Source organism: Esox lucius, chromosome 5 (genome assembly GCF_011004845.1).
Source record: "Esox lucius isolate fEsoLuc1 chromosome 5, fEsoLuc1.pri, whole genome shotgun sequence".
Lineage (NCBI taxonomy): Eukaryota > Metazoa > Chordata > Actinopteri > Esociformes > Esocidae > Esox > Esox lucius.
Window position 1 is genome coordinate 34524993 of NC_047573.1, and position 25442 is coordinate 34550434.

The 25442-nt window shown below is 38.9% G+C and overlaps 1 protein-coding gene across 2 annotated transcripts in view; it reads right to left on the reverse strand.

Annotated features, from left to right (window-relative positions):
* Positions 1-3056, reverse strand: part of LOC105030609 (transient receptor potential cation channel subfamily M member 4) — a 194322-nt gene extending 191266 nt beyond the window's left edge. The window contains exon 1 of one of the 2 annotated variants that reach the window (XM_010904569.4): positions 2764-3051. In XM_010904569.4, coding sequence (XP_010902871.1) covers positions 2764-2823 — 60 coding nt within the window. In that variant the 5' untranslated portion in view covers positions 2824-3051. Of the gene's footprint in view, positions 1-2763 lie in introns of both variants that reach the window. The other variant, XM_010904570.3, reaches the window with a different exon arrangement.
* Positions 3057-25442: the final 22386 nt, after the last annotated feature.

The following is a 25442-nucleotide window of genomic DNA, read 5'->3' on the forward strand; positions in this document are numbered from 1 at the left end:
ACCCACAATTAAACACTAGGGAACCCCATCCATTATAATGCCCGGCTTTCGTAAGGTAATTATGAAACCATGAAAAGGTGTCCACAGCTAAGCTCAACAAGGTCCATTTCATAATCAAAATAGAATGATCAAATGTATCAAAAGCTTTTGAAAGGTCAATAAACAAAGCTAAACAATCAGATTTCTCATCCAGTGCTTTGGCAGTGTAAGTCATAACCAATGTAGTAGTATTGTAGTGCAAATGCTGCACTTCCTGCCGGCTGGAGTACTCTACTCATCTTTATGACTGTGGTAGCCTTATGACATTAAATGAATGCACCTGTGACTTGTTAGGGGGGAGCTCTGACAGGACTCTGGGACTATAAAGCGCAGAGCCGGGAGGGTAAAAGGAGAAGACAGGGTCATTGTAATAGGACTGAATTGTGCATCGGGAAAAGCTTCCTGCTTCCCTGTCTAATATTCACCACCTGTGAACCGTGGACGCGTGTCCACTGCCGTTACTGAACCAGCTGTGCCCACCGGCCAAACAAGGTTGTATAAGCCCTGACCCAAGGGTGGGGTCTCATCGGCTCTGGAAGTACTTTTAAAAAACGTTATTATTTTATTTTTTATGTCTCGTTTGTATAGAGTTTTAAATGGATTGTTTCATAAGCCCCATGACACTAGCTGACAGGAGGGGCATCGAGTGGGGTTAGGGCTTCTTTTCCCGGGAGATGTTGCTTTAATACTTTGTGCGTGTATGCTGCAATATATATGTAGGCTATATTCAAATTCGATTTGCACGGGTCTAGTGGGCCTTTAGCCCAGTTAGAAGATCCTGCTACTATAGGCAGCTATACAGTGTGCTGTGCTATTTATCTTGCAGTGTGTGATGCTATCTATTCTATAGTGTGCTGTGCTATTGATTTTACAGTGTGTAGTGCTATTTACTCTATGGTGTGCTGTGCTATTGGTTTTACAGTGTGTAGTGCAATATAATCTATGGTGTGCTGTGCTATTGGTCTTACAGTGTGTAGTGCTAATTACTCTATGGTGTGCTGTGCTACTTGGTCCGACTGCTCGATCCACCCTGTTCAGTTCTTGTGACGCCTGTATTATGAGGTATCCCTATTAATTATTTTCAATAAAGGCTATTTTGTATATGTGGTGCTTGCCTCGTTGTGTTCCAGCTTCTGACTTCCAGACCCTCCGGGGGAAAAAGGTGGTGGCAGTGTTAACATTACCCTCTTAGAATCCAGTGACAGCCCCACCTGAGTGTGGTCCAAGGATTATTACAGTATTCATAGCACTGTGCCCAGGTCTAATACTAGATTGACATTTATTCAGAATGCAGCTGTTAGCTAAAAAATAATGCAGCAGTATGTATTTGCCAAAGACTCCAGAATTGTAGCTAGGCATGACAATTTCTATACAGGAGATAACTTATCAAGGATAATGGTATGAGCACCTTATGCAATGGCAGCACATGGGCAGTTTTACCATAGCACATTGTCAGTTTTCCATGCTTTTGGAATAACTCCAGGAATTCATGTTAGATTATAAAATATGAATAAATGAATGCCAAGTATAGCATTTCAATGTAATTTGTTCAACTGGGTGGCCTATATCTGTCAAGTGTTGAAGGGAAGAGTACATTTCCATGTCCAAATATGTACAGGAGTTTCATTCACATTAATGTTCCTTTTGGCTAGTTCCCAGTAAATTCCGGCTTCAGCAAAAGCTGTTTTTTTTAACCCATCATAATCATTCCCCATAATTGTTTTTAACTCAAACCTTTTGCCAGCAGGTTTTCCCACTTCTGTTCTAGACCATTGTAAATTAATATGAAGTGAAATTATAAAGGCAGATCTCGTCACTTCGTTAAACTACAATCCAACACTGACATTTGCAGACTTCATTCAAATTACTTCAGCACAGCTTAGTGAATAATTTGGTTAGGCTAGCCTGAACAAGTAAACAATGGAATTGAGTTTCTAGTTTGAAGTTTAGTTGTAGAGCTGCTTGGGAGACAATAGTAGTAGAACGGTTCCTGAGCAATGAGGTCTAATGCTGGACCCTCAAAACTAGGGCCTACTGGTAATTTACAAAACTTGACAGATTATGGGTAGATTCGTTAAACAGTTATTCAATGGTAATTTAGGCAATGTATAATGAAATCAAATATGTTATCAATATAAAGTATGTGTTGTACTAATTTATAGTGACAAGAGAAGCAGACAAATTAATGGGAAAAGAAAAGCATCTTATGAGAAGGGGGAATCAACTAAACAATTACTTTGATCCCAATTAATTAGCAATTCATACACACAAGCTGTTTACATAGCAAGTCATGCAGCACGTCGGTATTGTTTAGCATCTGGGTCTATTCATTTCGCCAAAACGAAACGTTGTGCATCTGTTCCGCTAAAAAGTTGAATGAATATAACTCTGGACCGACGTTAACCTTAAGGGAGAAATGTAGGCTAATGCATTATTAGGAATGCGGATACAAGAGGGAACAGCTCAAATATTTTTGCAGAGAATACCCTAAACATGTTGTTTAAGCCAATTTACATTAATGCCTACTACTATATGTGTTTATCGAAAACTTTAGAAAAGCTTGTGATTCCCAATCGTTTAGGTTTTCACGCCACGGACATTAAAATCGTAGTCTGAAACCCTAAAGGCCTACTGCTACAATTTCTGTCTATATAACTAATAACACACGTGAACTATTCAGCTGTAAAAGTAGTAAAGTAAAGAAAAGTAGAAGTAACTTCCCACCTGATCATTTACATTGTTTGACATTCCAACATCGCCGCTTTCTTCCTCCATATCGCCCATCGTTTGTAATGTATTAGACGTATAGCTGATGGTTCAAAATATATTCCGAAAATCTAGTCGGTTTAGTTTGTGGTAGCTGTCTGCGTCCGCGCCACACAAGTCCTTCCTATAGGCTAGGCTTCAACAGGTGACATGAGGGTGTGGTTCAAAATCATAAGGGAAGACTTATAGTATGTGTTTATTGGCGAAGTGTAGTTAAAAATTGCTAGATATACTACACTTCGCCAAAAAACAAATAACCGGAGGAAATGTGAATGAACAATTACGTACATAAATAACCAGTCAATTATAGTCAGACATTATAGTCAGACAAGTCTTGACAAACGCTAGGTTGAGCAGGAATGTTTAAACACTGCATAAGCCCAATGGGAAGGTCAAACAACAAACACAAATTGCTTACAGTCCTTTATATTATACATTTTTCAATACAATTAAATATAATATCTAATTTTGTACAAAAGTATATTTCATTCTTTCACAATAATCTCATTCATCCCGCAGATGCAGAGCATTGTTAAATTGATATTCACCCAAAATGTGTTGGTTATGTTGATGCAATGCCCCACCCCCATATACTCTGTTGACTAAATTATATTTTTTTATTATACTCAAATTAAAAAAAAGTCAGACACTAGAATGTCCCTTGAACTTTTAATATCTAAAATAAATTATTTAACGATTAACTCCCTTGAACTCCAATTCGTTTTAGAATCTAAAATCAATTAAGATTAATCTAATGAAACGTAACATTTGGAATGAAACCAATCCGATAACATTAATGAATGCAGTCCATCCATGAACAGTCACCTGACGGGATAGTAACGTTGTCATATAATGTAATAACACGGATAATAACGTTGAATATGTGTTATTTTATCTCTCCACCCATAATATTAGTCCGTAATGGTTTTCCTTTATCTCTTCCCATTATCTCCCGTAACCATGGGCGTCGTGGGCTTTTTTCGACTCATCTTTTCCGTTGGTCTTGCCCATCTGGTACAAAGTGTTGGCCAGGTTGTGAAGTTGACACGTGCCCAGTTGACACCCGCGCTGAGGAGCTCGCTTCGGACGGAGTTTCCGACCAATGCTGAGAAGAGAGAAAGTATGCCCCTTTAAAAATGTTTTATAGATTTTTTAATTATTTAAAAAAGGAAAATACCTTTACACCTTTAGGCAGCTTACCTATGTTGAAAAGCATCCATGTTATGCTTCTGAAATGGTGTAATGACCTTTAGTTCTATGACATCTGACAAGTCATCTAACCTCCTGTTGACCTCCAACGTCTGTAGACCCCCATCTGATTTGTTGGTGTCATAATTCACTCTGCGCAAAATTGAGTTTTGTAAACTTATCAGGACATGCAAAGTGAAGTCTCCACAGGTTTGGACACATTTATTGTTTGACTATAACAATGCCATAATTATAGTAATATTAAATGCCCCTCAATATTGTCTGGAGGAAGGTACAATATGCTATTTAGTCATTTCTATTTAATATGTTTTTCAAAAATATTTATTTGATCAAGGTCTGGTGGTTTTGTATGGTCCAACATCGTTATGACAATGTTAAATCAGAGTTGTGTTCATACAGAAACTGTCAATAAGTCACCTGTGTGTTAATCTGAGGGCAGAGGCCAACGTCACAGGTACAGTCAAAAGCAGAAGTACCACCATCTCCATACTTTGGTTTCCTATAAAAAGATAAAGATTGTCAGATCTTAAATTATTATAAAATGACATTATCTGAAATAACATTACATAACAAAGGAAAATAATTCAGCAGTAAGGCAGTAATTGGCATGGTATATGCACATATGGTATGTTGGCCATATGGGTTTTAACATTGCTTACCAAATTAGAACTGTCATAAGTTATTTGATGTAATTCCTTGTGCTATACGGTCATGTATAACACATTTTTCATCTATTCAGCATTCAGGATTCGATCTTTTAAACTAAATGCCATGCATTTTTATTAGAAAATATTCTAAAACAACTCAAGTCATAACATTTAACCCCGGTATTTGAAAATACAATTAGAAATAAGTAAAGCAATATTGTTATGCTGAATTACTTGACTCTAGGTATGTAAGCCAATGTAATTTTTTTAATGAATTGATATACATACAGAATACATATAGAAAAGCAACAGTCATAGAATGAAATAACTAAATGCGTGTGTAGAAAAAAATATAAACTCACCACTGAAAAAATTACAGAAAATTGTGTGATGCCTTTTTAGAGAAAACATGAATCCTGCAATATTTTTTTAAGATTGTTTCTGAATGCTAGTTCTTAAAAACTCTGCCATCTCCTGCTCTCTACTTTTATAAACTGAAGTTAGGGGGTGCATGAGAGGTGTGTGTTCCTATATTCTCAAGCCAACTCCCCTTCCTACAACCAATCGTAACATTTTACAGTGTTATTGCACAATAATAAAACACATTGTCATGTTTGAATAAATTATCTTTTTGTTTGTGCTATAATAAGTTTTGTCATTGCAAACTTACCGCCTCCTTTTTCCCTTGCTTCTCCTCTCCTTCCTCACTCACTGTGTTACGATTGTTCCCCAACAGATTGTTTCACTTCCATCACCTGCAGGAAACCCAGTGGCCCAAAATAGCTGTCTCACCTCTCGTTCTATATCATGCAGTTTTTCGTGACATTTTTCCTTTGAGTCACATTTTCTGTCACCATGTTTATTTCTGAAATTTCCTTCACACGCATCCCCCAAAAAATACCCATTTCATAATTCTCCCAATATCACCCTCAAGACTTCTCAAAGGGCAGAATTTATAATAATCACATTTCAGTTTCAGGGTTATTGACATCTCATTATATAAACAATCTTTCTGGAAGTAAATAGATTAGAGGTTATTGTTTAATTTCCACAATTCCTTAGGGAGGCAATATTGTAATTCATAGTTTCTCACAATACACTACTCCTTCCCCACTTGTCTCTCCCCCTCTGTCTCACTCACTGCTTCCCTCCTTGAGTCTATTGTGTACTTTTCCTGTTAAAAACACCTGGAGTTGTTTTGCCATCCAAGTGACATACTGCGTCATTGCTTGCTTACGCACATAGAAGTGTATAAATTGCTACTTGAAAGTATTTTAACTTGAGCAAATATAGATTATTTTAGTGTTCTTTATTTAATCAAACAATCTGATGTGTGTAATAGAAAAACAAAATAAATAAAAAAGTGAACCCCAAGTTGCATTTGTTAAATCAAGTAGGTACATAGAATCAGGTGGGCAAATAACCAATCAAAGGAGAGAACTTTAGGAAAGAGCTCAAGCGGAACGTTGATAGAAACAATAAACCTAGGCTCGTTTCTCGATAACGTAGCACTTACGATGGTTTAACGATACACGTAGCTGGACTTTGTCTTAAGATGCACGTAGCTTTTACTTAAGATGGACTTTGTTACAACTAACCTACGCCTGTTTCCCAAACCACTAATTTATATGCACTTTATAACCACCACGAAAAACATGTTGAGGGGGGCGCTGTTTCACAAAACCAGTAAAATGCTTGTTAAGATCGGTTAAGATGGACTAACGAGTGGTCCGGACGGCTCTTTAATTAACGAGCGATGTTACCAGCCACTTAAGTAACCATGCTTTCGGGAAACACACTGATGAAATAACAAGGCACTTACATGCATCTTACGATCATCTTAGTGTTTTGGTAAACCAGGCCCTGGACAGTTTGGTGTTACCCATACAGGTGAATAGGAGATCTCATCAAAAAGGGGGTAGCGACAGCACAAACAAAATTTGAGCTCCATTATGAGGCACATTTTTTTTACAAATTGAGAGCATTTAACAGGGCAGTGAATTCTGAAATGTCACAAAGAGGCACAATAACAATAATAAATCAAGTAAATGCAAACACAAACATAATATCTGCAACCTGGTCTCATTGGAATAGGTATTATTTAATAGAAATATTTGCCAGCCGAATTCGTTAGATATATTACGTTAGTTATAACAGTAGTCCATTAATCCATTAAAAAATAGAACAAGAGTCAGGCTGTGTTTTGAACCTGCATCCTTTAGCTCCACAGATAGGTGCACTACCCATTGCTCCAAATAGTTACATCTTGTCAGCAGCTGCGAGTAGTGGTGTTATACCAAGATCACTACAATATGTTACAAGTGATTTATTTTTCTAACCCTAACATTAACCCTAGTGCTGTCACGGTGCGGTGAGGATCGTCCCGTACACCTCCAGTTCCCATCACTCCACAAACAGATCCCGGACTTGACTTCGTGTCACATGTCTTCAACTATTCACACCAGGTCCCAATCATCTGGTTAGTATGTGTTTAAATGTTTCCCCTCTGCTCCCCACATTTGTCGATCATTGTTGTTGCTTTATGCTTGTAACCGGCGAGTGTTTCGTTTACTGTTCAGCGACTTTATTTTCCTTAAGTTTGATTTGTGTGCGCTGTGTTTGTTTTTCTATTAAACACGACTACATCGAGTATATTCGCCTGCGCCTGGTTCCTCCACTACCGCCACCTTGTTACAAGTGCTGTGCTATCTAACCTTAATCCTAACCCTTATCAGGCCCAGCGCTAACGTGTTGGACAGGCATTTGATTTCCATGGGCGGGCATGTTTACCCTACTTCCCGATATTGATTATTAACTTCAGCATGATAGACAGAGAGCTAATAATTTTAGCATGCACGGAATACTAAGCTATATAAAAGCAAAACATAAAGCTGTCAATTATTTTCGAAAGCTTTTACTAACTACAGTTGTTACACATTAATTGTAGATTAGTGCTAACTTAATACAGCATATCTTAGATCGCATTTGCAGATCAAGGCTAGATAATAGTTAATATTTTATAGGCTATATGCATGCCATGCCATACTGTGTTTGTGCCAATGATAACATAGGATTTTAGGCTACTGGTTCTATTCAAAACTCTCCTAGTAGAACACCCTATTAACGGCATAGCTAACAGCAATGTCAGTAGTTTTGAAATAAATCTTTTAGTACAGAATAATCATTTGATCAATTAATCAATAATCTTGCGATTATTAGCGATATACCATTTTAAAATAGCATGTCATTAATAACAATTTCTGAAATTTCTGTGAAATTTTCATCTACCATACTATTTTGTTTAATTACATACAATTTTGTTTTTATTGTTGTTGCAAATGACAGATCAGTCATCTCTGGAGTATCTACTAGAATGTTTTAGGTACCTTTCTTGCCTTCTGATAAAGAAAAAAAAGCCTGATCATCTTAATATTACATGATGTCTGGTCTGTCGTGCAAGTTGAATATCATGATGTGCAACTTCTCTTGTACTACTCCAATTAAAATCTGCGCAGGTGCAATGTGTTTTAGTATTGGAAATGTCTAAAACTCTGTCAGTCATAACTAGTTTTTTTTATATATATATATATACACAGGTGCTGGTCATAAAATTTGAATATCATAAAGAAGTTTATTTCAGTATTTCAGTAATTCCATTCAAAAAGTGAAACAAGTATAATGTATACACCTGCACACAGTGCCAAAGGTACCAGTACCTGGTTTAAGGACCACGGTATCCCTGTTCTTAATTGGCCAGCAAATTCACCTGACCTTAACCCTATAGAAAATCTATAAGAGGAATATGCGATACGCCAGACCCAACAATGCAGAAGAGCAGAAGGCCACTATCAGAGCAACCTGGGCTCTCATAACACCTGAGCAGTGCCACTGACTGATCGACTCCATGCCACGCCGCATTGCTGCAGTAATTCAGGCAAAAGGAGCCCCAACTAAGTATTTAGTGCTGTACATGCTCATACAAACCCGATTCCAAAAAAGTTGGGACACTGTACAAATTGTGAGTAAAAAGGAATGGAATAATTTACAAATCTCATAAACGTATATTTAATTCACAATAGAATATCGATAACATATCGAATGTTGAAAGTGAGACATTTTGTAATATCATGCCAAATATTGGCTCATTTTGGAATTCATTAGAGCTACATATTCCAAAAAAGTTGGGACAGGTAGCAATAAGAGGCCGTACATTTTTTTACAGATAAGGAACAGCTGGAGGACCAATTTGCAACTTATTATGTCAATTGGCAACATGATTGGGTATAAAAAGAGCCTCTCAGAGTGGCAGTGTCTCTCAGAAGTCAAGATGGGCAGAGGATCAACAATTCCCCCAATGCTGCGGCGAAAAATAGTGGAGCAATATCAGAAAGGAGTTTCTCAGAGAAAAATTGCAAAGAGTTTGAAGTTATCATAATCTACAGTGCATAATATCATCCAAAGATTCAGAGAATCTGGAAAAATCTCTGTGCGTAAGGGTCAAGGCCGGAAAACCATACTGGATGCCCTTGATCTTCGGGCCCTCAGACGGCACTGCATCACATACAGGAATGATACTGTAATGGAAATCACAACATGGGCTCAGGAATACTTCCAGAAAACATTGTCGGTGAACACAATCCACCGTGCCATTCGCCGTTGCCGACTAAAATTCTGTAGGTCAAAAAATAAGCCGTATCTAAACAGGATCCAGAAGCGCAGGCGTTTTCTCTGGGCCAAGGATAATTTAAAATGGACTGTGGCAAAGTGGAAAAGTGTTCTGTGGTCAGACGAATCAGAATTTGAAGTTCATTTTAGAAAACTGGGATGCCATGTCATCCGGACTAAAGAGGACAAGGACAACCCAAGTTGTTATCAGCGCTCAGTTCAGAACCCTGCATCTCTGATGGTATGGGGTTGCCTGAGTGCGTGTGGCATGGGCAGCCTACACATCTGGAAAGGCACCATCAATGCTGACAGTTATATCCAAGTTCTAGAACAACATATGTTCCCATCCAGACGTCGTCTCTTTCAGGGAAGACCTTGCATTTTCCAACATGACAATGCCAGACCACATACTGCATCAATTACAATGTCATGGCTGCATAGAAGAAGGATCTGGGTACTGAAATGGCCAGCCTGCAGTCCAGATCTTTCACCCATAGAAAACATATGGCGCATCATAAAGAGGAAGGTGCAACAAAGAAGACCTAAGACAGAGCAACTAGAAGCCTGTATTAGACAAGAATGGGACAACATTCCTTCATTCATAAACTTGAGCAACTCCTCAGTCCCCAGACATTTGCAGTCTGTTATAAAAAGAAGAGGGGATGCCACACAGTGGTAAACATGGCCTTGTCCTAACTCTTTTGAGATGTGTTGATACCATGAAATTTAAAATCAACTTATTTTTCCCTTAAAGTGATACATTTTCTAAACATTTGATATGTCATCTATGTTGTATTCTGAATAAAATATTGAAATTTTAAACTTCGAACATCATTGCATTCTGTTTTTATTCACAATTGTACAGTGTCCCAACTTTTTTGGAATTGCGTTTGTACTTTTCATGTTCATACTTTATAGTTGGCCAACATTTCTAAAAATACTTTTTTTGTATTGGTCTTAAGTAACATTCTAATTTTCGGAGATACTAAATTTGGGATATTCTATTTGAATGGAATTACTGAAATAAATCAACTTTTTGATGACATTCTAATTTTATGACCAGCACCTGTACAGTGGGGAGAACAAGTATTTGATACACTGCTGATTTTGCAGGTTTTCCCACTTACAAAGCATGTAGAAGTCTGCCATTTTTGTCATAGGTACTCTTCAACTGTGAGTGACGGAATCTATAACAAAAATCCTGAAAATCACATTGTATGTTTTTTAAGAAATTCATTTGCATTTTATTGCATGACATAAGTATTTGATACATCAGAAAAGCAGAACATTTTGGTACAGAAACCTTTGTTTGCAATTACAGAGATCATACGTTTCCTGTAGTTCTTGACCAGGTTTGCACACACTGCAGCAGGGATTTTGTCCCACTCCTCCATACAGACCTTCTCCAGATCCTTCAGGTTTCGGGGCTGTCGCTGGGCAATACGGACTATCAGCTCTCTTCAGGTCATTGATCAGGTCCTGCTGTGTAGTTTCCTCCGCAAGGGGCGCCATAGGCCACGTCTTAATGCATTTTTTCCACAGTCATGCCAATTCCACCCCGAAAATATTCCTTTATGCTTACTCTAACGGCCACTATAAAATTACTTTAAAATCGACCGGTAATCTGATTTTCCTGACTGTTGGTGTACAGGTGTCACATATGTGCCTCCCTATAGAGTTGTAAGAAATAAGAGATATATTACAGATGGCGGACAGAATGACTGACCAGTGTAAAATTATGGATGCATACACTTCATGTGTGCATTATATCGTGACACAATGAAAATGCCCACCAGGTATATTATTCACACAGACACCCAACCTGAATCCTCCAAAAGGGGTGCCTTAATATATTTTTCTGCACTGATGCCATTTCCACCCTGATTGACCTAGAATGCTGATTCTTTGTTCACATGCCTCATTCCCCAGGAGCTGCAAGACTGCAAGAACCTATCATGTCTGCCTTCTTGGATATTTTGTACTGTGAAAATTTTACAAAACCTATGAAAATGTAGTTAAAATCAACAATATCTCTGATTGACCTGGCCAGCAGCACACATCTTAAACATGTCTCCCCAGAGAATGTTGAAAGTTAGGATAGATGGTGGACATAATGACTGACCAGTGTAAAATGTCTCTACAGGGGGCGCCATAGGCCACACCTTAATGCATTTTTTCCACAATTATGCCATTTCCACCCTAATTGACCTAGAATGTTGATTCTTTGTGTATATGCCTTGTTCCCCAGTACATACAAAATTGCATCAAGGACCTCTCTTGGATATTTTGTACAGTGAAAACTTCATGAAACACCTGGCAATCGGCAACCATTGGTCTAATACATGTCTATATGGTCTATAGGGTGTTATAGGGTCTATGTCTATAGGGTGTTCACAGCTACGAGAAAAAGTACAAGATGGCAGAGGAAATGGCTGACCACTGTAAAACAAATGCATCCATAAACCTCTTGTGTACATTACATTATGACACAATGAAAATTTAGACCATGTATACCAGTGGCATCATTAGGCCTGGGCTTCTGGGGCTATAGCCCCGCCTCTTTTATGAATAGCCCCGGGTCTCAAATTGACCAAAAATAATAATAATAAAGAAATAGCCCCTGATGTAATCGGATTACAGATACTTTTGAAAAAAAATTATAATTACTTTTGGATTACTTCGCAAAATAATTATGACAGGCTGCATGCTTGTTTTTTTTTTAATTAAATGTTTTATTTGAACCAAAATAACAATTGAGCGCCTCGGTTGTTGTGTGTGTGATCATAATGCGCCAAAATGTGGACGCGCATAAGCAGTTTAGTGACTGATGAAGCGCTAGTTTAATTGGTAAAAACATTCTGCAACTATATTAGCCGACTAATTTAAAGGTGATTAGTTATATTCGAGGCATCTTTCTCAGAACATTGATAGGTGATAGGCCTACCTCGTGTTATATAATAGTTCAAGTGTTATATAGTTTAAGTATCAAGGTTTATTTGTCAAATGCACCCGAGAGTTGCACTGAAAAACTCAAGACAGGAAATGTTTTTGATGATTAGGCAACAATTTTTTTGATATTCCTTACACAGGATAAACAAAACCGAAATGAACCACGCCTTGGGGCCTACAAACTAAACTTAAATAGGGTCCCCAATTGGAGGCAATAACTAACACCTGCCTCCAATTGGGGAAACCAAAAAAAGGAGTAGAGGTGGCTAAAGGCCACCTCCTGTCCTGTCCTGGCTATGCCCCGAGCCCAGCGCAGAGATGGCTAGGGGCACAGCCAGGACGTGACACACGGGTAAAACATATTTGTGTGCGGATGTTCACGATTGCAAACGTGCGTTTGGGTGCCTGGGGTTTCTGCACCGTTTTGACAATGTTGGTGATTGTGGAGCAAAACATCAGACTACTGTATTAATGTACGCACGAAAAGCTACGGATGTGTTTATTTATTTTTATATACAACAACATCAATATAACCTTTTTGAGAAATTGGCATTTATTTTTCAACAATGCTTTGTAGCAAATTAGAAACATGAATAAAACATAACAGTAGTGGTTAACACAACCTTGCATACTTTGTTTTGATTTTGGAGATTTGTTCGCGGGACCTATCGCTTGCAGGTCCGCTTCTCTAACCACTACGCTATTTAACTCAGTCAGTCAGTCAGTCACTCAGAGACATTTGTGACCTCCAGGGTCATAGGGATATTTGGTAGATTTTCGAAGAACGCATCCGTGCATGCTTTTTGTGTCAAGATATACAAAAACGTAGCTAGCTACAACATTCAGTAGCTACGTTATAATAATCCGTCTTTTCACTTGTCGAGAAAGTCAGTTATTGTCACCTATAGTTATTGTATCAATGTCATTCACGAATGAAAGAGAAAAAACCACAAGAAAATAGATGCCAGCATTGAATCGGCATGGACAGCCTAAACGTTAAAAACGTTAAGGCTTTTGGGCTGCTTATTCAAACAATTACTTCAATAGTAAGGGACCATTAGCACAGCCTTGGGAAACAATCAGTCACCTATTGATTTTGTTAATGTGCAGCGGTGTCATCAACTCATTAACCTGTCAGGGATGCAATAATATCAGATGCATATAGCTCCACTTCTGATGTCATTGCACCCGCTTCAAGGTATGCTGGTGCTTTGTCTATTTCATGCCAGACGTTTTGACTTTTGAGTGCCTCATACTGCTACACTTCATCTGACTTTGAAGTTACCCCAAACTTCTAACGTCAAACGGTTACACTGCCTGACCCAAAAAAACCTCACTGTTTGGATTTAAATAAAGAGATACTTTAGAGCAGGGGTATCAAACCGGTTCCACAGAGGGCCGAGTGTCTGCAGGTTTTTGGTTTTTCCTATAAATTGGTTCCCAGTTCAGACCTACACAACCAGGTGAGGGTAGAAACTAACCAATTAGTGACCTAATTAATCAATCAAGTACAAGGTGAGAGCAAAAACCTGCAGACACTCGGCCCTCCGTGGAACCGGTCTGACACCTCTGCTTTAGAGCCTATGATTGAATAATTACTGCAATGATTAATATGTTTCCGCTGGTTACAATTATTTTTATCTTAACTCATTTCTTGACACTAGAACCGCCATCCCTTTTTTACCCCCAAAAACCGCCAGAGCCAAGTGCCGGTTGGTGTCATTAGCATATGAATCGTCCCTATTAGCATGGATATTCTTCTCCGCAGCATCACCATCCAGCCAGAGCATCAGTTCATCTACTGAGTCATCATCTATATAGTATAAAATAATAAATAACAAAATGTGTTTGTTTTAAATGGTAAATTAATTAGAAAAATACAAGAATGTGTCTTTAAGGTTTTATCATACGAAAAAATAAACTAACAATTATTTTTAAGAACACAGGCTATAGTATTTTAATTTGTTTATTGGGCCCTACTGTAAAAAAAGAAAATTACTCAACACTTCAATTATTCAAAGGTAAATCCTTTAGTATTTAGTTTTCATTTTGATGATGTACAAGGTAAAATAAGAAACATTATCGACTAGTTTGCGACAACCAAAGATTATGCGCATGAATAGTATACATAGGCCGGAAGCACGGTTGCTTGAGCAACACGATAAATGTCAAAGAATGAATAACACATAGGCTACAGCCTATTTGTGTCATGGTGCGGTGAGCAGCAGCGCCACCGTACCATAGTTTCACAAGTTCCCTTATTCTCACGAACACATCCCGGACTGTCACATGTTTCCAATCTTCCACACCAGGTCCCAATCTAGCTAATTTGTATGTGTATGTATGTTTCCCCTCTGCTCCCCACATGGTGGCTCATTGTGCTTGTCATGTTTGGATGTCGTGTATGTTGCCGTTATTGTAAGTACTTGTGTTATTTCATATTGTCGTTTTTTGCTGCGTTAGTCAGCCCTTTACTTTGTGTGTTTTGTGCTCGGTGTTTGTTTCTTTCTTATCAATTAAAGAATCCACACCGACTACCCCTGCCTGCACCTGGTTCCTTGTCCATGCAACACTGCACTACACCACTGTTTGTGACAATTTGTAGAAATACAATTGATAAAGTTGACAAAATTTATTTTACCCAAATCGTGGCATCTCTTCCAGACTCCTATCTCACAGTGGCATTTAGGGTCGCCGTTGGTTCGTTTAATTTTTTTATTGCGAGGAGGCTCAGGCATTGGTGGTGGCGGTTCAATATCTGACTCAGATGAAGACCCGGCATCTATTTCTGATCCTCCATCTGAGTCCATCTCATCTAAATTTTGCAGCATCTGCAATGCTGTCAGGGCGTCAAATCATCGGGTTTGGTTTGCCATTGTGTACTCAATGTCTGAGTTGTATCCGACTTGCTCACAGAGTTCAGATTATATACAATTTCTACCCTCATCATCACACTTCAATCACATGCATAGATGTGTCTGGGTTGATGAGGGGGTTATCACCCATTCATCCATTGATGTCATTGCTATTCCCTTGCTATTCATTAGATTCGATTAGACTAGGTTAACGCAGTAGACATGTATATTTAACAACTGAAAAATAATGTAAACAACATATACAGTGGGGATAACAAGTATTTGATACATTGCAGATTTTGCAGGTTTTCCTACTTACAAAGCATGTAGAAGTCTGCCATTTTTATCATAGGCACACTTCAACTGTGAGAGACGGAATCTAAAACAAAAATCCAGAAAATCACATTGTATGATTTTTAAATAATGAATTTGCATTTTATTGCATGACATAAGTATTTGATCACCTACCAACCAGTAAGAATTCTGGCTCTCACAGACCTTTTAGTTTTTCTTTAAGAAGCCCTCCTGTTCTCCACTCATTACCTGTATTAACTGCACCTGTTTGAACTCGTTACCTGTATAAAAGACACTTGTCCACACATTCAATCAAACAGACTCCAACCTCTCCACAATGGCCAAGACCAGAGAGCTGTGTAAGGACATCAGGGACACAATTGTAGACCTGCACAAGGCTGGGATGGGTTACAGGACAATAGGCAAGCAGCTTGATGAGAAAGCAAAAACTGTTGGCGCAATTATTAGAAAATGGAAGAAGTTCAAGATGAAGGTCAGTCTTCCTCGGTCTGGGGTTCCATACAAGATCTCACCTCGTGGGACATCAATGATCATGAGGAAAGTGCAGGATCAGCCCAGAACTACACGGCAGGACCTGGTCAATGACCTGAAGAGAGCTGGGACCACAGTCTCAAAGAAAACCATTAGTAACACACTACGCCGTTATGGATTAAAATCCTGCAGCGCACGCAAGGTCCCCCTGCTCAAGCCAGCGCATGTCCAGGCCTGTCTGAAGTTTGCCAATGACCATCTGGATGATCCAGAGGAGGAATGGGAGAAGCTCATGTGGTCTGATGAGACAAAAATAGACTCCACTCTACGCTGTGTTTGGAGGAAGAAGAAGGATGAGTACAACCCCATGAACACCATCCCAACCTTGAAGCATGGAGGTGGAAACATCATTCTTTGGGGACGCTTTTCTGCAAAGGGGACAAGACGACTGCACCGTATTGAGGGGAGGATGGATGGGGCCATGTATCACAAGATCTTGGCCAACAACCTCTTTCCCTCAGTAAGCAATAAGCTGAATTTCCTATTGAAAAACAGTAATGTGTGATAAGTAGCCTATATCGTTTTTATGTTTCAGTAATAGCCTAATTAAGCCATTTGTAAGTTATTCAGATTCAACCAAGGTTTGATCATCCATTGATGTCAGGCATTCATTGAGGGGTGATTAACGCCTGGGTACCATTTGGGTACCAACGCTAAGTGGCGTGGGCTGTTGGTGGATTAAGTAGGAAAACTGGGTAAAAAAAACAGGTAAAGCGTCTCTAAATCGCTTTCTGTTTGTCAGTTTAGAATTCCGACAACGGAAAATGTATTATAAGCCCATTTAGGAAAAGTCATGGAAGGGGGAGGGTGTAGCTTTCAAAATGGCAGTTTTATTTTAATTACAAACGCAAACACCAATTGGCGTAAGCATTTGGCTCTTCTAGTGTTAAACCATGTTGGAAGACAAATGCTGTGGTCACAGAAAATATGTTACTTTGTTTCAGAAGGTTGAAATGTTGGAAGACAAATGCTGTGGTCACAGAAAATATGTTACTTTGTTTCAGAAGGTTGAAATGATTGGCCTGCATCAAGCAAAGAAAATAACTTAGGAGGTTGCTGAAATTACTGGAATTGGGATTAGAACTGTCAAACGCATTAAAACATGGAAGAAGAGTGGTGAACCCTCATCTTTGAACTGTCATGACTGGACTCTGGAGCAATGGAGAAAGGTCATGTGGTCTAATGAGTCCATATTTATCCTATTCCAGAGCAATGGGCATGTCAGGGTAAGATGGGAAGCGCATTAAGAAATGCACCCACCATGCATAGTGCCCACTGTACAAGCATCTGGAGGCAGTGTTATGATCTGGGGTTGCTTCAGTTGGTCAGGTTTTATCTCAGCAAAGTTATGTGGCAATAAAATAAAGTCAACTGAGTACCTGAATGTACTGAATGACCAGGTTATCACATCGATCGATTTTTTTCTTCCCTGAAAGGCACGGGCATATTCAAGGACAGCAATGCCAGGATTCATCAGGCTCAAATTGTGCAAGATTGGTTCATGGAGCATGAGGAATAATTTTAACACGTGAATTGGCCACCACAGAGTCCTGACATTAGACCCACTGAAAGTCAGCGGACTGGCAGCTAGAATCGTCAGGTATTGACTTGATCTGCAACACAACCAGGAGGACTTTGGATCGGGACAGCAACAAGTCTTTAGAGCCTGGTACTCGTAATGTGTGGACCAAGATCTCATGTCTTCCTACGTTTAAATGGAGCAGGAGACAAGGAACATTTAGAGAGTGCATTCCTTAGGTTTACAAGGATTTACAGTGGAAAAGGAGAAATGACCCTACTTCCCAGTCACAATGATATAGCAGGGTAAAACCTTGAGGCTGAGACAGGGGGGTCCAGTAAAACTGTGGCCCTATCCGGGGTGGCCCTGGACCGGGCCCAACAGGCAGGAAGTCAATCCACCCACATTGCCAAGCATTAACCAAAGGGACAACAACCAACCGCAACCACCCTGAAATGGGGGTGATATTCCAGAAAGTAACTTTATGTTAATTGTTTAATTAATCCTAAACACAAATACCTGTGATGGCAATTTCATAGATCAGAAATTTTAAAGGAGTAAGGACAGAGACAAAATTCTCTAGCACAATTAACAGTTTATTTGCAAATAGAGAGACGGGTCAAATGCTTACAAAAATAATCATCAGAGGAGTCTCTGAAGTAGATACATGAACAGTCCGTATTTATTACAGTTAAAAGGGGTGTGGTAAGATGCTGCCCATCTGTCTTGTCAATAAAACACATTCCCTTTGATCTGTCAATACGTAGGCTTCACACAAGGGGCAAGCTGTCCTTCCCCACGTGGGAAACTTCTTGAACTCTAAAGAGCTCTTACAGCATCCGGACAGACAATAGATGCCCTGATGAGTTATACAGATGGACAGATGAATGAGTAACCCTTTAATCTGCTGATACTAGTCAATGATGCCCCCTAGGTAAATACCAGATCCCCTTCTCCTACATTCCTTTTCTCATCCAAACATGGGGACTCAGTACCTTTAACTAGTAACCCATTCATACATGTATAGGACCAAGTATACATCAGTTCAAGAATTTCCACAACACACCCTATACAATCAGGCCTACTTTTTCATCCTTAGGCGGTGCTTTAGGCGTTTCTGCCTACATAATACTAAGTCAGTATTATGACTTAGTATTACATATTTTCAAAATTATGATAGAGAGATTCAGTTTTCTTTGCTGTTTTCCTGAGGTTCTGCTGAAAATGGCCATGTGCATTGTGTTTATGTGGCACATTTCTTGGTTGTCGTCATCCATCCAGTGCAACCTAAACCTATGGCACACCTGACCAATGGAAGGGTTGCTGATTTTCAAAATTCAATGCTCCATCGACGAATGAAAGGATATTGATAGGCAGAATATTGTCTTTTAACCAATCAGGGGAAGGTATCTGTTACGTATTCTAGCAAATCAAAAGGACTGTTTTGGAATGTCCATTTCGGTTTGCACAAGCTGGATAGCTGAGTGACCAGAACACAAAGGAGGAATGCTAATAACACGCTAACTGAGAACTGTTCCACATGGTTGTGTGTGGTCTGAATGTAATCATAAATAGAAAATAATAATGTGTGTCATAAACAAATTAGGCTGCTTGCACAAAAGGTGAATTATATCATTGTTCTGTTCACATTTATTGTAATACAATGCATATTTCTGAAAGACAAATTGTTTGCAAAGGACATTTGTAATTGAAAAACTGTTACTTCTGTTACTTCTGTGCATTTTTCACTCAAATACTCCTTTATAAGTACATTAACATGCATGATTGTATGAGCTTAGGTTATTTTGAATCTATTGATACCAAATTCATGATGATCCACATTACATATTGTTTATAAGCCCAAATGTAAAAGTAGTGAAAACCAAAAAACAATAGCTTAGTCCTCATATTACATTCTTATAGCTTGGACACCTTAATTGCTGCATGCAGCTATATTTATAAATATTTGGTAACCATTCAAATTACAGCCCGTTAGTTACAGGGTAGTTCCCACGTAACTACGTAGTAACAAGAATGTAAGTACATGGTAAGAATGGGTAGTTATGTAGGAACAATGTAGGTGTTACGTGTACTTATGAACGAAGAACGATACTCCTCCAAAATTACTTACGTAGACAGGTGATAAAAATGGAATTTTGAAAGTATATAATTGTCATTCTTTTTCGTGCTTATGAATTTACAATTTAAATGTGACTTTAAATTATTTTATTGCAAGTTCGCTTGCAGAATTAAGGGTTTAAGAGAAAAGAAAGATAATGTGCATTTATCTGCTTTTTTCATCGCCAAAACCAAAAGGCGCGTTGACGTCAATCCCAAATGTATGAATTAATTATAGATGATCCGTGTTACGAATCAAGCCACAGAAAGCACTTATCTGTTTGGTGTCCTACAGCTCCCAATGCTTCTACTCATAATTGGCCACATGAAAGTTTTTTCTCCAATATGCCGGTTAGAAAGTGCTCCAATGTGGGCTATTATTTTGTTGCATTGAAAGCGAGAAGCTGAGGAATGAAATGAATAGGCTTAACAAATAAGAGTTTGTCGGATGTTACTGTTGTTGAGGACAACTACACTCTAACATTAGAAGGCTTACTTTAATGTGGATAACCAAAGGTGCCTGGCTCACTAGGCAAATCTCCTAAATGTTGTGTTGTTTCCAAATATAGATACAAATAAGATCCATTAGCTTGTGGTGGAAATACACATTAAAACTAGTCTATTTCGTAATACCACCTGTAAAATTATCATTTGTTTTCAGTTAATACTTCATAACATTCCTTCACGCCATCATCCTGTTATTGCTTATTCTTTCCTATACCTTGTGAACTTCACCCTTACTTACCATGTAAGTTCCTTGTGAGTCCATCATCTTTAACTAGTTCTTACACGGTACCAACAACACTTACAGTGTAAGTACTAGGAAAGAAGGCTGTAATTTGAAGCGGTGTCCATTCCCAAGTAGTTACAGTGTAGTTACAAGGAAAGTGGGCAATTAACCAATCACATTCAAACTCATGTTAAATAGAAGTCATTACACACCTGCCATCATTTAAAGTGACACTTGTTAATCACATATAAAGTTCAGCTGTTCTAGTAGGATTTTCCTGACATTTTCTTAATTGCATCTCAGAGCAGAAGCAATGGTCCGCAGAGAGCTTCCAACGCATCAGAGGGATCTCATTCTTGAAAGATATCAGTCAGGAGAAGGGTACAAAATTATTTCCAAAGCATTAGATATACCATGGAACACAGTGAAGACAGTCATCATCAAGTGGAGAAAATATGGCACAACAGAGACATTACCAAGAACTGGACGTCCCTCCAAAATTTATGAAAAGACGAGAATAAAACTGGTCAGGGAGGCTTCCAAGAGGCCTACAGCAACATTAAAGGAACTCCAGGAATTTCTGGCAAGTACTGGCTGTGTGCTACATGTGACAACAATCTCCCGTATACTTCATATGAATGGGCTATGGGGTAGGGTGGAAAGAAGGAAGCCTTTTCTTACAAACAAAAACATCCAAGCCCAGTTGAAGTTTGTTAAAATCAAGTCTCCCAAAAGCTTGTGGGAAAATGTTTTATGGTCTGATGAAACCAAGGTTGAACCTTTTGGCCATAATTCCAAAAGGTACGCTTGGCACAAAAACAACACTGCAATCACCCAAAGAACACCATACCCACAGTAAAGCATGGTGGTGGCAGCATCGTGCTTTGGGGCTGTTTTTCTGAAACCGGGGCCTTAATCAGAATGGAGGGAATTATGAACAGTTCCAAATACCAGGCAATTTTGGCATAAAACCTTCAGGCTTCTGTTAGAAAGCTGAAGATAAAGAGGTAGTTCACCTTTCAACGACCCAAAGCACACATCCAAATCCAGAAAAGCATGGCTTCACTAGAAGAAGATAAACGTTTTGGAATGGCCCAGCCAGAGCCCAAACCTGAATCCAATTGAACATCTGTGGGGTGACCTGAAGAGGGTTGTGCATAGGAGATGTCCTCGCAATCTGACAGATTTGGAGCACTTTTGCAAAGAAGAGTAGGCAAATATTGCCACGACAAGATGTGCCATGCTAATAGACTCCTACCAAAAAGACTGAGTGCTGTAATAAAATCAAAAGGTTCTTCAATAAGGATTAGTTTATGGGTGTGTACACTTATGCAACCAGGTTATTGTGATTTTTTTCCTTATTCTTTTTCCCCCTCATAGATTTCAGTTTGTTTTTCAATTGAATGGTTCAGGTTATAGTTCACATTAGAGGTGGAAAACGTTCTGACATGATTTATCTTTGTCTCATTTTTTTACATCACAAGAACCTGGCATTTTAACAGGGGTGTGTAGACTTTTTATATCCACTGTATATATATATATATATATATATATATATATATATATATAGTACAGGCCAAAAGTTTGGACACACCTTCTCATTCAATGTGTTTCCTTTATTTTCATGACTATTTACATCGTAGATTCTCACTGAAGACATCAAAACTATGAATGAACACATGTGGAATTATGTACTTAACAAAAAAGTGTGAAATAACTGAAAACATTATATTCTAGTTTCTTCAAAGTAGCCACCTTTTGCTCTAATTACTGCTTTGCACACTCTTGGCATTCTCTTGATGAGCTTCAAGAGGTATTCACCTGAAATGGTTTTCCAACAGTCTTGAAGGAGTTCCCAGAGATGCTTAGCACTTGTTGGCCCTTTTGCCTTCACTCTGTGGTCCAGCTCACCCCAAACCATCTCAATTGGGTTCAGGTCCGGTGACTGTGGAGGCCAGGTCATCTGGCGCAGCACTCCATCACTCTCCTTCTTGTTCAAATAGCCCTTACACAGCCTGGAGGTGTGTTTAGGGTCATTGTCCTGTTGAAAAATAAATGATGGTCCAACTAAACACAAACCGGATGGGATGGCATGTCGCTGCAGGATTCTGTGGTAGCCATGCTGGTTAAGTATGCCTTAAATTTTGAATAAATCCCCAACAATGTCACCAACAAAGCAATCACACCTCCTCCTTCATGCTTCACGGTGGGAACCAGGCATGTAGAATCCATCTGTTCACCTTTTCTGCGTCACACAAAGACACAGCGGTTGGAACCAAAGATCTCAAATTTGGACTCATCAGACCAAAGCACAGATTTCCACTGGTCTAATGTCCATTCCTTATGTTTCTTGGCCCAAACAAATCTCTTCTGCTTGTTGCCTCTCCTTGGTTTCCTAGCAGTGGTTTCCTAGCAGCTACTTGACCATGAAGGCCTGATTCGCACAGTCTCCTCTTAACAGTTGTTCTAGAGATGTGTCTGCTGCTAGAACTCTGTGTGGCATTCAGCTGGTCTCTAATCTGAGCTGCTGTTAACCTGCGATTTCTGAGGCTGGTGACTCGGATGAACTTATCCTCAGCAGCAGAGGTGACTCTTGGTCTTCCTCTCCTGGGGCGGTCCTCATGTGAGCCAGTTTCATTGTAGCGTTTGATGGTTTTTGCGACTGCACTTGGGGACACATTCAAAGTTTTATAAATTTTCCGGACTGACTGACCTTCATTTGTTAAAGTAATGATGGCCACTCGTTTCTCTTTACTTAGCTGATTGGTTCTTGCCATAATATGAATTCTAACAGTTGTCCAATAGGGCTGTCAGCTGTGTATCAACCTGACTTCTGCACAACACAACTGATGGTCCCAACCCCATGTTCTCTCATGAAGCTCATTGAGAGAACACCAAGGGTTTGCAGCGCTATCAAAAAAGCAAAGGGTGGCTATTTTGAGGAATCTAAAGTATTAGACATGTTTTCAGTTATTTCACACTTTTTTGTTAAGTACATAATTTCATATGTGTTCATTCATAGTTTTGATGCCTTCAGTGAAAATGTACAATGTAAATAGTCATGAAAATAAAGAAAACGCATTGAATGAGAAGGTGTATCCAAACTTTTGGCCTGTACTGTATATATATATATATATATATATATATATATATTTAAAAACAGAAGGTTCAGATAGCAGTGGTGGTACAGTAGTTGTTTGTAATAGTATTTGATTCTTTGTTTTTATTTGTTTTAATAAAATGTTTATAATTTACCCTGCTTCAAATTACAGCCCTCTTTCCATGTAACTACACTGTAACTATGTGGGAACAGACACCTCTTCAAATTACTGCCCTCTTTCCTTGTAACTACTCTGTAACTATGTGGGAACAGACACTTTCAAATTACAGCCCTCTTTCCTTGTAACTACACTGTAACTATGTGGAAACAGACACTGTTTCAAATTACAGCCCTCTTTCCTTGTAACTACGCTATAACTATGTGGGAATAGAGACTGTTTCAAATTACAGCCCTCTTTCCTTGTAACTACACTGTAACTACGTGGGAACAGACACCGCTTCAAATTACAGCCCTCTTTCCTTGTAACTACAGTGTATTTACGTGGGAACAGTCAACGCTTCAAATTACAGCCCTCTTTCCTTGTAACTACAGTGTATTTATGTGGGAATTGACACCGCTTCAAATTACAGCCCTCTTTCCATGTAACTACACTCTAACTATGTGGGAACAGACACTGCTTTACAGCCCTCTTTCTTTGTAACTAAACTGTAACTATGTGGGAACATACAGAGCTTCAAATTACAGCCCTCTTTCCTTGTAACTACACTGTAACTATGTGGAAACAGACACTGTTTCAAATTACAGCCCTCTTTCCTTGTAACTACGCTATAACTATGTGGGAATAGAGACTGTTTCAAATTACAGCCCTCTTTCCTTGTAACTACACTGTAACTACGTGGGAACAGACACCGCTTCAAATTACAGCCCTCTTTCCTTGTAACTACAGTGTATTTACGTGGGAACAGTCAACGCTTCAAATTACAGCCCTCTTTCCTTGTAACTACAGTGTATTTATGTGGGAACTGACACCGCTTCAAATTACAGCCCTCTTTCCATGTAACTACACTCTAACTATGTGGGAACAGACACTGCTTTACAGCCCTCTTTCTTTGTAACTAAACTGTAACTATGTGGGAACAGACAGAGCTTCAAATTACAGCCCTCTTTCCTTCAAACTACACTGTAACTATGTGGGAACAGACACCACTTCAAATTAAAGCCTTCTTTCCTAGTACTTACACTGTAAGTGTTGTTGGTACCATATAAGAACTAGTTAAAGATGATGGACTTATAGGAACGTACATGGTGAGTAAGGGTGAAGTTCAAAAGATATAGGAAAGAATATGGTGTGAAGGTATATTAACTTAAAACAAACGATAATTTACCACATTTATTTTTCTTTTTATCAGGTGTTATTACGAAATAGACTAGTTTTAATGTGTATTTCCACCACAAGCTAATGGATCTTATTTGTATCTACATTTGGAAAAAACACATTTAGGAGATTTGCGTAGGGAGCCAGCTGGCACCTTTGGTTATCCACATTAAAGTATGCCTTCTAATGTAAGAGTTTAGTTGTCCTCAACAACAGTAAAATCTGTCATTCTTATTTGTTGAGCCTATCCATTTCAATAGTCATCTTCTCACTTTCAACGCGATGAAATAATAGCCTACATTGTAGCGCTTTCGATCTGGCATATTGGAGAAAAAAACATTAATGTGGGCGCCTATTATGAGAAGCATTGGGGCCTGTAGGACACCCAACAGATGTGCTTTCTGTGGCTTGATTCGTAACACGCATCTATAATCAATTCATACATATGTGATCATAGGTGTAATTTACACTGGGGACGCTGGGGACATGTCCCCACCACTTTTTGAAATGGCTGATTTTGTCCCCACCACTTTTTGAAATGGCTGATTTTGTCCCTACTACTTTTTGAAATGGCTGATTTTGTCTCCACCACTTTTTGAAAGCATTTGGTTAAAATGTTCTGAAAAATCAAGCAAACCAATAAATGTTAAAGGTTTATTTGCA